The following is a 17,230-nucleotide window of genomic DNA, read 5'->3' as shown; positions in this document are numbered from 1 at the left end:
TTCTTTCTGTCTGTCAGACTACAATTTATAATTTAGAAGGTTCACTAGCTTGGCTAAGCGGCTGATACCAAAGTTCATGACAAAATTTTGTGACACACTGGCACACCAAAGGTGTTGCGGGGGCGGGGGGCACTTGCATGACAGATGTATTGCTTGGTAATGGCACACTCGTGGGGCACTTACACATTGTGGAGCCATTCCCACAGCAAACTCGAATATGGTCACCTGCTCTCCACTGTTGTGCTGGCTGTGTGAATAGCCCAGCCTTTTCCAAGTGCCCTGTGAGTGGTGTTGGATGTTCGTGGGTGGCACGTGGACTCTGGCTGAGAAGGGGTCGAATGGGCCGGAGTTTTCCACCTCTGGCGAGACACTAACCTAATGGCCCCTTCACACATTCGAATAGTAGTCGTGGAAAATCAAAGCTGCACTCGAATGCCTCGTACAGCAGTCGCCACATCCATTCGGACACAGCACATGCACTCTACGTTTTTTCACCCTTTTTCAGCCGGCTTCTGCTTCTTTCGCCCACCTTCATGTTATGTGTGAAGGGGACCTAAGGATCAGACAGCCAGATAATAATTTGCAAAATCTAAAAAGATATGCCATAATAGTTCTGTAACAAAGATTTATGGAGTGAGGAGACAAAGATTAACATCTGCAAAAGTGATGGAAAGTCCAAAGAGTGGAAGAAGAAAAGATATGTTCATGATTTAAACCTCTGGGGTCCGAGGGCATTTTTTGGACAGTTATCTCGCCTGGCATAAATGTTTTATTATTGCTGTTAACAGCTCTCCCTGCATCCCACAATCAAGTTTTATGTCTCTTTTTTTCAGGACAACCTGTGCTTTCAGAATATATATGTTTTTGTTGTGTTTTATAAGTGTAATAAAGGTTTACAATCAAAAATAGGCAAGGAAAAAATAAAGTGAAAAATAATTTTCCACACACATTTATTCAAAACACACAGCAAACTATACTAAACAACTGTTTTGACACTTTATAAAGGTAATTTGAGGTCTTGTGTGAAAGTCTGTACAACAAAAAGGTTCAAACAATAAACACAAATGCACATTTTGAACAATATATACAAAATGGTCTATGCGTTTTGTTGTCCAATGATATGGTAAACAGTGCTTTATGCTGAGAAAGCAACAGAGTTATCCAGTAACATTTACATGCAAACTAGTGGAGCAATCCTGATAGTTACACACTCTTTGTTTGAGCACGTGAGATTGTCATCAGAGGCTTTCCATGTGCTCCTACTTTCACTGATCGCTGTGCGTAATGGTGCAGTGCACACTGAGTATGTACTAATAGTATGTACTCATTGGAGCACCCAGGGGGCTATTCAAACGGGCCAACTAGTAACATATCACTCCTGAAAACGATCTTTGGCTTTTCACATGAGGGAAATCTGCCCTACGATTGGGTTTTGGAAAACCATGTGATGGTGAACCAATTCTGATTGGACACTCACATTGCGCACATCATCACACAGCTTCTATGAGGAGGACAAAGATGGCTGATGGCTAGCTTGAAAGTCCGCGGAATTAACTTTTCAGCAAAAAAAAAAAAAAAAAAGTAAGTTTCTATCTCATATCATTAAAAAGTTAGTTTCAGTGACAGACTCATCCACCCTCGCTGTGTGAGTGAAAGATTCCGCAGATCATTTCTCCCGGCTGCTGTCAGACTGTACAATGAACAATGCTAGTACTGTGGTAACCATAGCAACCAGGTCATTAATCATGTCATTACCTGCTGTATTTATTAGGTGCAATAATTTAACTTATGGTGCACTCAAGTCACTTTACATATATTACATTACATATATATATATATATATATATATATATATATATATATATATATATATATATTTGAACCTGTCCATATTGTAAATATCAGAGTAACTTATCATACATTTCACGGTGAAGTCATTTTATCTGATCACTCTCACATCCTGACAGTGTATATCATCCCGGCAGTGCAGCATTGAACTGAACAATGGTAGCCTTAGCTTTACCCGGCACTCAGTGCTTTTTTAGTTCTTGTTTTTAAGAGATGCTTGTTTGTTTTATTGCATGCCCTTCTGTCTACTCCTACTGTTCTATGCTGCAACGTGACACTGAAATTTTCCCATTGAGGGATGAATAAAGGCTTTCTTATCATATCTTATCTTATTTTAAAGTGTATATGACAGCGTCGGCCCCAGAGGGTTAAAATGTACTGCCAACAAACAAAGGACTTCATCAGAAAAGACATGACTGGCTAATTCCTGAACCCAACTGATAATGTATTTTACCTTCTGAAGAAGAAACTGAATGGAAACCACCTGAAACAAACAACTGAGAGAGGCTGCTACAAATGCCTGGAAGTCCAGATCAAATGAAACCAATTTGGTGATGCCAGTGATTCGCAATGTTGATGTACTTATAGCAGACAACAGATGTGGAGCCAAATAAAGTGTTATTTATTTTAGGACTTGTCTGTTGCAATATTTTTCTTGTCCAAACGCTAGGTGTTCTAACACAAAAGGTGCTGTCATCAAGGTTGTTTAATGCATCTTGTAAATACCAGGACATTGTAAACTGCCTTCTCATATTCATCTTTTGATTTACAGCAAAGCTAGTGAGTTGGCATACCTCCACCAATATCTTTGGGGTGAACTGCATACACCTGGAAGAGAACTGTGTGAAATATTTCATATATGAAGGACAATTCGGAGGTTTTGAGCCTGACACGAAAAAGTGAGGTGTGGCTCTCCATTTTTTTGCATTCTGAGAAAATAACATTTCTCAACAGTGAATCAAAACACCACACATTATCAAGAAATGGTGGTTTTATGGCTCGATTTTCAGGGATGGAACTTTCACATTAAGAAAATTATGAGTTTGGCATGATACTATTTATTTTTCACCTCTCCTCAAGGTGGAAGTTTTTTTTAATACATCAAACATCTGGTTTTTTTTTTTGTTTTTTGTTTTTTTCAAAGTCATGGACAAATGCAAATTGCAGCATCACAAATTATAACAGGCCAATCACAACATATTATGCAAATTAACCTAAGAGCTCAGACAAATGGATCAATGGCAGCAAAATGAGGCACAGTTGGACGGCAAACAAGCAAAGATATTCATGTCTGTATTTTTCAATGAACTTGCAGGGAAAGTTTTGCAGACAGGCCTTTTTCATGTATTTATTATTTATTGTTATTACGTCTGTCAAGGACTTAATAAAATCACCGGTGATTAATTATTTATTTGTCTGTCTGACTGTTAGTAGGATTACGTCAAAAGTATTGGACAAATTTTGATGAAATGTTCGCCCCAGATACATATAGGCCATGGAAAAATCCATAAAATTTTGGAGGTGATCTGGATCCAGATTCTGGATCACGTTTCACTAGGCTTTGAAGGATTACTGTTAGCAGGATTACGATGAAACTACTGCATGGATTTTGAAGAAATTTTCAACACAGATACATATTTGGCCATGAAAGAATCCACTAAATTTTTGAGGTGATCCAGATCCAGATTCTGGATCAAGTTTCACTTTATATAGTCTTTGAAGGATTACGTCAAAACTACTTTATATATACTTTGAAGGATTATGTCCAAACCACTTCACGGATTCTCACCAAATTAGCACCATAGATAGATACTAGGACATGGAAGACTCCACTGAATTTTGGAGATGATCTGGATGCATATTGGTGGACATCAGAAATTTCTGATTGCTCTTATTTGTTATTTCCTTGCAAGCATAATCTTATTAAAAACATTTCAACAAATTTAGCTTAACTTAATTTAATGTGATGAGGGAAGCCACCAAAGCACACACACACACACACACACACACACACACACACACACACACACACACACACACACACACACACACACACACACACACACACACACACACACACACACACACACTCATCTTCAACCGCTTAGTACAATCAAGGGTCACGGGGGGCTGAAGCCTATCCCAGCAGTCATAGACTGTGAGGCGGAGAACACCCTGGACAGGACGCCAGTCTGTCACAGGGCCACAAACAGACAAACAAACACATTCACACCTACTCGCACACCTACGGACAATTTAAGGATTCCAATCCACCTAACCTGCATGTCTTTGGATGTGGGAGGAAACCGGAGCACCCGGAGGAAACCCACGCAAACACGGGGAGTCCATGCAAACTCCACAGAGAAAGGCCAAGGGCGGGAATTGAACCCATGACCTTCTCGCTGTGAGGCAACAGTGCTAACCACTAAGGCGCCCTGCCGCCACCACCAAAGCAGTAAAATATAAATAAATATATAGAAATAAAAATCCACCAAAGTCACAATTTAGCAATACAATAATGGCAGCTTCTTCTTTGTCTTTCGGCTGTTCCCGTTAGGGGTCGCCACAGCAGATCAATCGTTTCCATCTCACCCTGTCCTCTGTATCTTCCTCTGTCACACCAACCACCTGCATGTCCTCTCTCAGCACATCCATGAACCTCCTCTTTGGTCTCCCTCTTCTCCTCCTGCCTGGTGGCTCCGTCCTCAGCATCCTTCTCCCTATATACCCTGGGTCCCTCCTCTGCACATGTCCAAACCATCTCAATCTCGCCTCTCTGACTTTGTCTCCAAACCGTCCCACCTGAGCTGTCCCTCTGATATGTTCATTCCTAATCTTGTCCATTCTTGTCACTCCCAAAGAGAATCTCAACATCTTCAGCTCTGCCACCTCCAGCTCTGCCTCCTGTCTTTTTGTTAATGCCACTGTCTCTAAACCATACAACATAGCTGGTCTCACTACTGTTTTGTAAACTTTCCCCTTCACTCTTGCTGATATTCTTCGGTCACAAATCACTCCTGCCACCTTTCTCCACCCACTCCACCCTGCCTGCACTCTCTTCTTCACCTCACTACCACACTCTCCATTACTTTGAACAGTTGACCCCAAATATTTAAACTCATCTACTTTCACCACTTCTACTCCTTGTAACTGCACTATTCCACTGGGCTCCCTCTCATTCACACACATGTACTCAGTCTTGCTTCTGCTGACTTTCATTCCCCTTCTCTCCAAAGCATATCTCCACTTCTCCAGACTAGACTCAACTTGCTCTCTACTCTCACTACAGATCACAATGTCATCTGCAAACATCATAGTCCATGGGGACTCCTGTCTGATCTCATATGTCAACCTGTCCATCACCACTGCAAACAAGAAAGGACTCAGAGCTGATCTTTGGTGTAATCCCACCTCCACCTTGAACTGGTCTGTCATTCCGACTGCGCATCTCACCGCTGTCACACTATTCTTGTACATGTCCTGCACTACCCTAACATACTTCTCTGCCACTCCAGACTTCCTCATACAATGCCACAACTCTTCTCTTGGCACCCTATCATAAGCTTTTTCTAAGTCCACAAACACACAATGTAACTCTTTCTGTCCTTCTCTGTACTTTTCCAACAGTATTCTCAGAGCAAACATTGCATCTGTAGTGCTCTTTCTCGGCATGAAACCATATTGCTGCTCACAGATCTTCACCTGTTTTCTAAGCCTAGCTTCTACTACTCTTTCCCATAACTTCATGCTGTGGCTGATCAGCTTTATGCCTCTGTAGTTACTGCAGCTCTGCACCCTTGTTCTTGAAAATAGGAACCAGCACACTTCGTCTCCACTCCTCAGGCATCCTCTCACTTTCCAAGATTTTATTAAACAGTCTGGTTAGAAACTCTACTGCCATCTCTCCTAGACATTTCCATGACTCCATTGGAATGTCATCTGGACCAACTGCCTTTCCACTCTTCATCCTCTTCATAGCAGCACTCACTTCTTCCTTGCTAATCTCTTTTACTTCCTGATTTACTCTCACCACATCATCCAGCCTTTTCTCTCGCTCATTTTCTTTATTCATCAACTCTTGAAAATATTCCCTCCACCTTCTCAGCACACACTCCTCACTTGTCAGCACATTACCATGTGCATCTTTTACCACCCTAACCTGCTGCACATCCTTTCCAGCTCTGTCCCTTTGTCTGGCCAATCGGTACAAGTCCTTTTCTCCTTCCTTACTATTCAACTTCTTGTACAGCTTGCAATATGCCTTTTCCTTTGCTTTCGCCACTTCTCTTCTCACCTTGCGCCGCATCTCCTTGTACTCCTGTCTACTTTTTTCATCTCTCCGACTATCCCAAAACTTTTTCGCCAACCTCTTTCTCCTTATGCTTTCCTGGACCTCTTCATTCCACCACTAAGTCTCCTTGTCTTCCTTCCACTGTCCAGATGTCATACCCAGTACTTCCCTAGCTGTCTCCCTCACCACATCTTCAGTACTTTTCCAGTTGTCCAAAATTGCTTCCGCTCCAACTAGTGCTTCTCTCACCTGCTCGCTAAATTTCACACAACAGTCTTCCTCCTTCAGCTTCCACCATCTGATCCTTTGTTGAGCTCTCACTCTCTTCTTCTTTAATTCTAAAGTCATCCTACAAACAACCATCCTATGCTGTCTAGTGACACTCTCTCCTGCTACCAACTTACAGTCTGTGATTTCTTTTAGCTTGCATCTCCTATAAAGAATGTAGTCCACCTGTGTGCACCTTCCTCCACTCTTATATGTTACCCTGTGCTCCTCCCTTTTCTTAAAGTAGGTATTCACCACAGCCATTTTCATCCTTTTTGCAAAATCAACTACCATCTGTCCTTCCCCATTCCTATCCTTGATACCATATCTACCCATTACTTCCTCATCACCTCTGTTCCCTTCACTAACATGCCCATTGACGTCTGCTCCTATCACCACTCTTTCATGCTTGGGCACACTCTCCACCACCTCATCTAACACACTCCAGAAATCTTCTTTCTCCTTCATCTCACAACCTACCTGTGGGGCATATGCACTGATGATATTCATCATCACCCCTTCAATTTCCAACTTCACACTCATCACCCTGTCAGACACTCGCTTAACCTCCAACACACTTTTAACATACTCTTCCTTTAAAATGACCCCAACACCATTTCTCTTCCTGTCCTCACCATGGTACAATAACTTGTACCCACCGCCGATGCTCCTGCTCTTACTTCCCTTCCACTTGGTCTCTTGCACACACAATATGTCTACCTTTCTCCTCTCCATCATATCAGCCAGCTCTCTCCCTTTACCAGTCATACTACCAACATTCAACAACTTCTAGTTTTCTTCTTCTCCCACTGTTCGTGGCAATGTTTTCCTCCTCTTCTTCGTCATCTTCGCCCAGCAGTAGCCCAATTTCCACCGGCACCCTGTTGGGCAATAGCACCGGTGGCAGACGTTGTTAACCCGGGCCGCGACCGATCCGGTATGGGAATTCGATTCTGAGTCTGCATAGTTGGGTTGGCTTGTTTTACGCCGGATGTCCTTCCTGACGCAACCCTCCTCATTTATCCGGGCTTGGGACCGGCACTCAGAATGTACTGGCTGCACACCCCATGTGGCTGAGTTCAGTACAATAATGGCAGCAATGTACCAAATAATGCCAGCAATCATTTAATGCCATTTATTATAAATTTTAAGAATGCATGAATAATTACAATGCAATTTAAAATTCTGAAAAAAAATTTGTGTGAGTTTAGTTACAGCTGTACTCCATGTGCCCTATTGATGCCAAAATAAAATTTGTTTGGTAATAACTTTGGTAAGTGCTTTATTTGAAGCACTTACTGGTCAAAGGGATTTCTCTCATAAGACCAAGCTGTCAAAAGTGATGAGAGCAGTTCCAGGAGTGATTATTGTGGCCCCTTCACACAGAACACGATTGAGGCAGAATGGTGTGTGAAGGAAGATTCGAATGGCACTCGTGGTAAATTGAAGCCTTACTTGAACACCTCATACAGCAGTTTCCACATCTATTCGGGCACGGCACATGCACTCTATATTTGTATGCCACTCGTGCTGGAAATCCATTCAAACAGTGGGCAAGATGAGGTCGCACTGCCATGTCATCATGTTTGTAGCATTCACACGGCATGTCATACGCAAGTCAGACATATCGTGCTATGGCTGAGGAGCTGCACAAAATCATTGGCCATGTCGAACCGTGGCTGAATGGTATGATCAAGGCAGCCTTCACACCAGTGGCTGAAAGTTGGCGAATGCTATGCGAATGCCCATTCAACCCACTCTTGGCCGGTGTCGGCCGAAGTCCAGGTGTCACCCACAGACATCCAACACAACTCACGGGGCACTTAGAAAAGGCAGGGCCATTTACACTACCAACATGAAAATAGAGAGCAGGCAACCACTTTCGAGCTTGCTGTGTGAATGGCCCCACAAGTGTGTTAACTAGCAACACAAATGGCATGTGAGTGTGCCAACCCCCCCCGCAACACAAATGGCATTCAAGTGTGCGTGTGCCCCAATACCAGCACAAATGGCATACGAGTGTGCGGTGTGTCCCCCCAACACAGATGGCATGTGAGTGTGTCATCCCCTCCCTATGCAGCTGAGGTTGCGGACGGCGGCTGCAGTGCAGTGTGACTGCAGTCAGCAATGCACACACAGCTGGATGGCTGTCATTTCCAAGATGGCACATCTGACAGCTATGGAACACCATGGCATGTCACCAACCCATACCAACACAACAGAGATGAAAATAAGAACCCAGCTCAGTCACAGCGCCAGCGTGCCAGCCGAACGGAAGATCCTCAGTTCAAATCCCTGCCTGACTGGAAAATCACTAAGAGCCCTAGGACAAGGTTCCTTATTCTCCCTTATTGCTCCCAGTGTTATATGGCAGCACCCTCACATTGTGGTGAATGTGAGGCATTATTTGTAAAGCACTTTGAGCATCTGATGCAGATGGAAAAGCGCTATATAAATGCAGTCCATTTACCATTTGTATTGATTGACATGGTCACATGCGCACACACGCACTGCAGTTATGCATTTTTCAGGGGGCCGTGGTTGACATGTAATCACATCATGGGTTGGATGATGTTTAAAATCATGCAGGGAGGTTGCTGACCACTGGCCACAGTCAGTGCTGCGGTTCTGCAGCTTACGCCGCTCCACATTGCAGCTGACTGCTGTGTCAGTGCAAAGCAAAGCTGGGGAACACATTGCCATGTGTTCCACTCACCCATGTGTAAGGCATGGTGCTGCACACGTGTCTGCAAATGATGACAACATGGGGAAAAATAAAAACAAACTGTATCGCCCCAACCACATCTCAGTGTGCACAGTGATGAGCATGCAGTCACAGCTGCACCTGACCACAGCATCATTGCTACGCACTGCTGGGGAACACAGATCATGCCATGCAGAATACCACCAAATGAGACGCCATGGCAAGGCTCCTCACATTGTAATAAATAAAACCGTATATCGCCTTTGCAATGTGGTAACCAGCGCATCAGTGTGCACTGGACAGAGGGACATGCGAAGCCATCTGATGTGTTCATGATACGAGTGCATCAGATCATTCATGTAAAAAATAAAAGGAAGATAAAGTCATCCATGTCAGTTCATTATGTCCTCGTGTACGTCCAGGAGAAGGATAATTCTGGTATTGTCCACTCTTTATAACAGGAATTAAATGTTAAAAAGTGCAGTTGTTTTGTGTGTGTGTGTTTTGTTGTTTTTACAGTGAGAATAGAATTATGGTAACAGTAACATGATTGTCTTATACCCCCATCATGCAGAATGGCGTGGGAATTATTGGCGCACATCAAGAAAAGTGTCTGATTTCAGTTCCAAAACGTTCTGACAGCCATCTGCGGAAGACCACATAGTTGGTCAAAATTGACTGGTGGCCCCAAGTGTGATGCACATGTTCAAAACTCCCCGGGCGCCATCGAGATGGAACACCTATCCAATGGCGATCCATGTGTAATCTGAAGACCATCTGAATGCAGTTTACATATTCCAATGCAAAATGAGATCTGAAATGATTTGAGCGCATATGAGGGAACCTCGAACTGGATCTGGCACCACAAAGCCTGCCTGTATGACCTGCACGTGCCACGTGTAATAATGCGCATACAGCTGCAAATCTGAACAGGCTGCTATATCCACAGTAGACTTTACATTACAGATATTTGTCCATTCCTTCCCCTGGGCGACTTAAGTAATGTGAATTACATAATGGCTGAGTGGATCCTTGTCATTTGATTGGTGTTTTGTATGTCATGTGACATGGATTATTCATCCCATTTGTGTTGCATTGCTTTTAGAGTGCAATTTGGTTCCATTTAGAGGGCAAATTTGGTTCCATATGTTTGGTACCATTGCACTCTGCACATGCACTCTGCACACACACACACACACACACACACAAGGCTGAGTGATAATTTCAGCCCCACACGTGCGCGTGGAGTGCATGTGTGTTACACACACACACTGCACACTCACGTGGACATGCACGTGAGGAACACAGCGCTCCGGTGCCATGTTTGCCATCCAGACGGTTGGACATTGGACAGTCTGCAGCACCTTTTGTGGCCGTCTGACAGAAACCTGTTGTCTACATGCTCTTTGGATGCCATCGTGCAGGTGTGGATGAGGCACTCCAGATCAATTCCGACAGGGCTGGCCTCACCTTTTTTCCTCCCGACTGCGTTGGATTACGGCAGTATTTATCGTATTTGGCATGGTTCCTCCACATTCTTGCTATGTGTGATGGGGGCTTAACATTTAAATAGTACATTCATTGTTACGATGTTCTGTGCACTCACATTATTTTGTGCTTTCACATTTCCGTTGATTTATGCACAGCATAAATAATATGTCCAGCATGTAATCGCCGCTGCTGCTGTGTGTGAGGGCGACGTATGTCCTCGCACTGAGCGAGCGATTAGCACATTTCATTCACAAAGCAGCACACACTATTGCTATGAGAGGATGTCTGCAGCACACTTGTTCTACATCAGTGAAGTCCCTACTAGGATTAATTAAAACATTAATGAATCCTTATTTAATTCATACTGTGTTCAACCACATCCTTGCGGCATGTTTTTTTGAACCTTCCCAAAGTTCCGCCAATTCTTCTGCATTCATGGAGAATACACCACATCCTTAACAAATTGTACTGCATTTCTAATACATTGTACAGGGTCCTTCTGATGCCTGCCAGTTTTGCGGATGTTGCAGAAACCTTGCTGAGTGTGACAGGGGTTTAACTCACCAAATTTAAAGAACATATATTGAGGACAAACCTGACTGCATTTGATGAATGCAGTCACACCAAATGATGCACCAGATCCATCATAAGGGGAACTTTTCTTTGCCTACGAAATATCCCATCAATGTATCTGCCACCTGTAGGGTGATTAGTGAATGTTGGATATGTTTAGAAAATTAACAACAACTGGTTTTAAAATCATGTATAATTGCCAAATGAACACTAGATATGAGTGTGCTTGTCGCTCCACTCCGCCCAACTAAGAAGCGAACAACTGCATGGAAAAAACATGATTGCCACTATATGGGCAAATGTGGTATAAAACATACAGTTACAGGAGAGCAAATCAGGAATTAAACAACAAACATGTGACTTTTCGCCTGGACTGCAAATTAGTGATTGCTGTGGAAATGTTTTGAAACCTCTTGCAAAACACGGTTCTGGAATACATTTGGGCCTCAATATATTGCCAAATAATTTGAAACTAGAGTGCCACAGTTGTAGAGCACATAAACCTCTGCCAACAGAAAAGGATACCATCCTACATTATGCTCCCAAATATGAAAGAAATCTGATCTTTTTTGACAGAGTTGTGAATTTTTGAAAATGTGTTCAATCTTAAAGATAGGGATTTTTCCTGTTTTCCAAGATTTTTCCTGACTTTGACATTTGACCTAAGACCTTGAAAACTGAATCAGTTCTTTCCAATCAGGATATGAATCTTCAGAAAAATTTCATAACAATATATGAAAAAATTGTCACCTCCAGGCTGTTCATAATCAAACAGACAAACTAGAGCATTGTGCTCGTAGAGCAACGTGCTTGTAGAGGAAACCTCCGCCACTAGTTTCCAATTCCACAAAATTTTACCTTACAAAAAATTTTCAAGGTCAGAGTCCTGTTAGAAGTGGCTTTTCATAAGCTAAATAAGATGTGATAAAATGCCAAGAGTATGTATTAAGTTCATGCACTTGAAACAAAGTTTTTGTGGTGTTGTCATTTTTTTTTCTACTTTTTTGGTTTCTGAATTCATTTTCAGATAATTTTCACAAAACATTGGTTAGTGCCCCTTCACACATAGTGCGAACTTGAGAGGAAAACGGATTTGGAGGAAAACGGCGAAACAGTGCAAAACAGTTCAAAATTAGCACATGAAACATCGCGCCGACGGGCAGGTGTGCACGAACATGTTGTGAGAGTTCATGTACATGCCGGTGTCCATCAAGCAGGAACAGTGCTAGGTGCAGCACATGGCGCCGCTTATGTGGAATAAATAAAAACCAGCTGGTACGTGTGGAACCACATCGTGCTGCTTATGTGGAATAATAAAAAAAAGAAAAAACACACCACACGGGATGCGAGCTTGCGCCTTTCAAAACCTCGGCTTCTCAGTCAGAGATTTTACCACAAAGCTACAGAGCTGTTCTTTGAAAGCTGCGTGAAGCTGCCACATATCAGGAAGGATGTGGAAGCATTACAAAAAAAAATAAATAAATTCCACACCACGTAAAAACACCGCATTTATCTAGCGAGCAATACAAATATCTACAAATAATATAAAAATCTGTTCCTCTGGTGATGACCCATGGTCACAGACATACAGTCATGAAATGACATGAATGAGAAGCAGTGTGCTCCGATCATGTCCACATCTACTGGTCGGTGCGTCCAGTTGACCACGTGCTTGTTCTACCCGACACACGTGTCTTGTGGATGGTGCACCACAGCACAGACATCGCGTCTTGTGAAACAGAGCTCACATGTGTGACGTGATGGTCAGATTGCCCATTGCGTATTCTGATCTGATGGTCCATTTCAACCTGTGGGGCTGTCAGTGTCTGGTCCGTGCATGTGCTTGCTTGCTGCAGCTTGTCACCGCCACGGCGATATATGTTTTACTTATGTCCACGTAAATACAGCAATCAGACACACCCGCCTCACAGTGCACAGTTGTTAGTCTGTAACTGTCCAAACACAGTATGTGTTGTGTAGCTGGAATGTCCAGAATGACAGATCACCACAGCTGCTTCTGTCGAAAGCCACGCCTCCTGTGTGCGCACACACCCATGTGTCAGTGTGTGTGTTTTCAAAGTCACACACGTGGGGAACTTAGACACATTTCACAGCAGTACAACAGTGATTGTCTGCAGTCTCTTGTGCCAAGAGTGCAACTGGCCACACATTTGCGAGTGCCATGCAAGCGGTGTTAGGTGTTCGTGTATGTCACCTGGAATTTGGCTGGCACCTGCCGCGAGAGGGTGCGATGGGTTCACACAGCGCACACTCTGGCTTTCAGGCACTTGTGTGCACAAATAGTTGTAGCAACAGGTGTACGAGGCATTGGCGACAGGGACGACATTACACGGTTTGCACATGATTCCTGTTTCATGCGCACTAAGTGTGCACTTCGTTCAAACTTTGCACTATGTGTGAAGAGGCCCTTAGCTTTCTATGCACAATTTGTGATTGCTTTTTGGCACTTGTTTCCGACTGATAGCTGGAAGATAAACAGGCATAAAATTGGAACCTCCATCCAATTTTGGTGGTGTTGGTAAATCCATAACAGAGACATAAGAGGTACCTTGATTGAGATATAATGCAAAATGTACACCAAATGGGCTTTTCAATATTTAATTAAAATGTCTACAAAATCAACAATCCAGATAAGATCCAGATCAAATTTTGTCAGGCTATAGTAAGTGCCGATGTGCATTTCACTTTCAAATATGAGAGTGAGTGGGACACATATTAAAATATAATGTAAAATATACATTAAATGGGGTTTTCAATGTTACAGTTAAATGGCTACACAATCTGTAATCTGAATCAGACTTTGTCAGTTGTTAAAGGATAAAGGATCCCACATAATGCTCTCAAATATGAAAGAAATGTACAGTATTCTTTTTGACAGGGTTAAAAATTTTTGATCATTTATTCAATGTTAAAATTTTTCGTGACTTTGACCTCTGACCTTGAAAATTGAATCAGTTCTTGCCTATGAGGGTGTGAATCTTCAGTAAAAAAAAAAAAAAAACTTCTGATTTATGAAAAATAGTGGGCTCCAGGCTGTTCACAGACAAACTAAAGGGGGGGGGGGGGGGGGGGGGGGGGGGGGGGGGAAACAACCTCCTCCAACTTTGTTGGTGGATGGAATAATTGATTTGAAACATATCGTGCGCTGAAACATTAAAAACCCAAGTGAATGAACTGGAAGCACACTATTTTCCAATTTCATATTTAAAGGCTACAGCCACTGCATGGCCTGTATGTCCACTACCTTGTCCATTCTGTGGCGTAAATATCTTTAATACATTTATAGTATACGAGTATATTTAGATATGCATCATGTACATGCTCACACAGTAACATTTTTATACACTTGGAAACCAATTAAGTTTTGAATCCTTATCTGTTATTTTCATGCCGCTAGCTGAAAGAATTCAGTTGATTCCACTATAAAGCAGAGTGTTTACCAAGGCATACTGAAGACTTCATTATGCTTCCAGCATGTCAAACAAAATTGATAATATGGGTTGGATCCAAACCCCATTGGCAATTAGCCACCATTCATCAAAAACTCAAGCAGTGGCAAGATGAGAACAAACAAGGCTATTTGCATTAACGAGCACAGTACATTACCAGAGTGGTGAAGATATAGTGGTAATACTCTGTCATCATCCCCATGGTCTGTGCCTGGAACAATACAGAAAGGAAGGATGAAAGAGAAAGGTGTGAATGAATAGAAACACAACAGAAGAAATGGTCACTTTGAAATCAGCACCATCATCAGGGGAAACAATGCTCAAGATATGCAGAACAGACATCTATGACAAAGGTTTTAATGAGCACATTCACAAATACAATTAGTTCATTCTGCAGTAATGTTCTTGGTGTTGCCTGCCAGGATTTCAGCACCATATGTGGTCGACAGAATTACACCATACTTTGTACTTTTCTACATTTATATTATCTGCAGTAGTTCAGGGCACATGATGTTATCTTAGCATTCAATCAAAAGAATGCAATAATCTTTGCCTCATATCCAAACACTCCATCACTGCTGCTTGTTTCAGTCAATCTACTCTAAAAGGCACCACATTCCCATGACAGCTGTGCTTCTCATTTAATTGTACCATCTGTTTTTTTTTTGTTTTGTTTTTTTTAAACAAGGTTATATAAATAGGCTGCTATGCTTATGTGAAGGCAATTCACTTTGTTGTTATAGATACCAAGGCACACATACTCCATATGACATTGAAACTTTATGTTGTGTTGTGTAATTGTCAACATGTGTGTTCATTAATTAAAAAACTACTTCCGCATACAAAAGTTTGCAGTTAATTTATACATACAGTAGCTGCATCTTATTTCTGCTTGTCTATCCATTATTCACACAGCATTCTAAAAAAAAAGGAAAACAAAAAATATTAATGTGAAAATCATGCCTTAATTAAGGTATCAAAAAATTGTGGTTAACTGGACTTTCAGATGCCCTTTGACCTAGTCATTATTGTGTTCATAGTAGTTTTGTAAACAAGGAATTTTTTTTTTTTTTTTGCTGGGTCAAGGATAAATGCTGGAAAAACAGAAAGTTGATAAGACTAATGTTTTTGGAGAAAATTAAGGATATTAGTTAACAACAGTGGAACAGTGGAATTTGCGCTGCAATGTTCCATAGGAATTCAGGGTTTTGGGGTTTTAAATGTTGTTATTGTGGTTCATGTAAGTTGAACGTGACGTTAGTGTCATTGACTGATTGTGTTTTTGTAGTTCAACTGGTTTAGTCAGCTTGTTTAAGTATTATGTTGCCGTTACCATGAGTGGGAAGTGTAGTATGTTTGATGTCTTTCACCACTGTCTCTGTATATGGGTGTGTAAACACAAAAGCACCTACTTGGGGCAGAATGAAGAAAATATGAAATGCTCTGGCTTGGTTTTCATTGTTCTGCACAGCTTGTTGCAATGTATTAAAAGCGAAGTGGCCTGTGTGTGTGTACGTACGAGGTCTGTCAATAAAGTAACGGTCCTTTTTATTTTTTTCAAAAACTATATGGATTTCATTCATATGTTTTTACGTCAGACATGCTTGAACCCTCATGCGCATTCGCTTTGGAAGCGAGACAAAGGAACACCTCCGTTTCGGCGTGTCAGAGGACAAGTTTTGGTCTATCTCGGCTTTCAATGCTTACCAGTCCAGTAAGTATCAGTGAAATTGTGGAGAGCTGGACATGTCCAAACTTGTCCTCTGACACGCCGAAATGGAGGTGTTCCTTTGTCTCACTTCCAAAGCGAATCGGTCGTGACGCGCGAAGCTTCCGCGCGGCTTTCCATGACAAAATCTCTTGTTAAAAGTGAAATTTGACAGAAAATGGCTGATGTCCAGCTCTTGTGATAACCAGAGAAAGAGCACACGATGGTCTCGTATCCACAGACCCATCCATTTAGAAATGGTCCGGTGGCTTGTGCCGCGTCGTCACAGCTCGGAGCGTGGCGCACCAAGCATCCTTAAAGAGGTCCTTAAAGCTGTACTAACAGACCTTATTCTCTGTGAAGCCGTAAGATTTTCACCGAAAGCCAGATAAATTTTTCGAATGGTTTCCAGGTGCCTGTCTCTAACAGCTTCTGAAAAAATTCGGATGGAAAAAAGTCCTTGTCATTCCGCCATTTCCAGACAATGAAAATCCGATGAGGGGGCGGGACCACTCCTTCCCAAGGCATGCTCACAGGCAAATAACGTCACTGACAGGCATGGAAAAACTCACGCATGCGCACAAGGGTTCAAGCATGTCTGACATAAAAACATATGAATGACATCCATATAGTTTTTGAAAAAAATAAAAGAACCGTTACTTTATTGACAGATCTTGTATGTGCAAGTGTGTGTGTGCATGCGCAACTTTGATTACAGACAAACTGGGAAAGGCTGATCTTTGCTGTTTTGTATGTACGAGGGCTGTCAATAAAGTATAGGTCCTTTTTATTTTTTTCAAAAACTATATGGATTTCATTCATATGTTTTTACGTCAGACATGCTTGAACCCTCGTGCGCATGCGTGAGTTTTTCCATG

At 42.2% G+C, this 17,230-nt stretch overlaps 1 protein-coding gene across 1 annotated transcript in view; it reads right to left on the bottom strand.

Annotated features, from left to right (window-relative positions):
- The window catches only part of LOC117513832 (glutamate receptor ionotropic, kainate 3), a 466,610-nt gene that overhangs the window by 204,084 nt on the left and 245,296 nt on the right, over positions 1-17,230 (bottom strand). Inside the window, 1 exon segment of the mRNA XM_034174062.1 lies at positions 14,802-14,855. Coding sequence (XP_034029953.1) covers positions 14,802-14,855 — 54 coding nt within the window.

The sequence above is a fragment of the Thalassophryne amazonica genome, chromosome 7 (genome assembly GCF_902500255.1).
Source record: "Thalassophryne amazonica chromosome 7, fThaAma1.1, whole genome shotgun sequence".
NCBI lineage: Eukaryota > Metazoa > Chordata > Actinopteri > Batrachoidiformes > Batrachoididae > Thalassophryne > Thalassophryne amazonica.
This window is presented reverse-complemented; position numbering and strand designations above follow the sequence as displayed.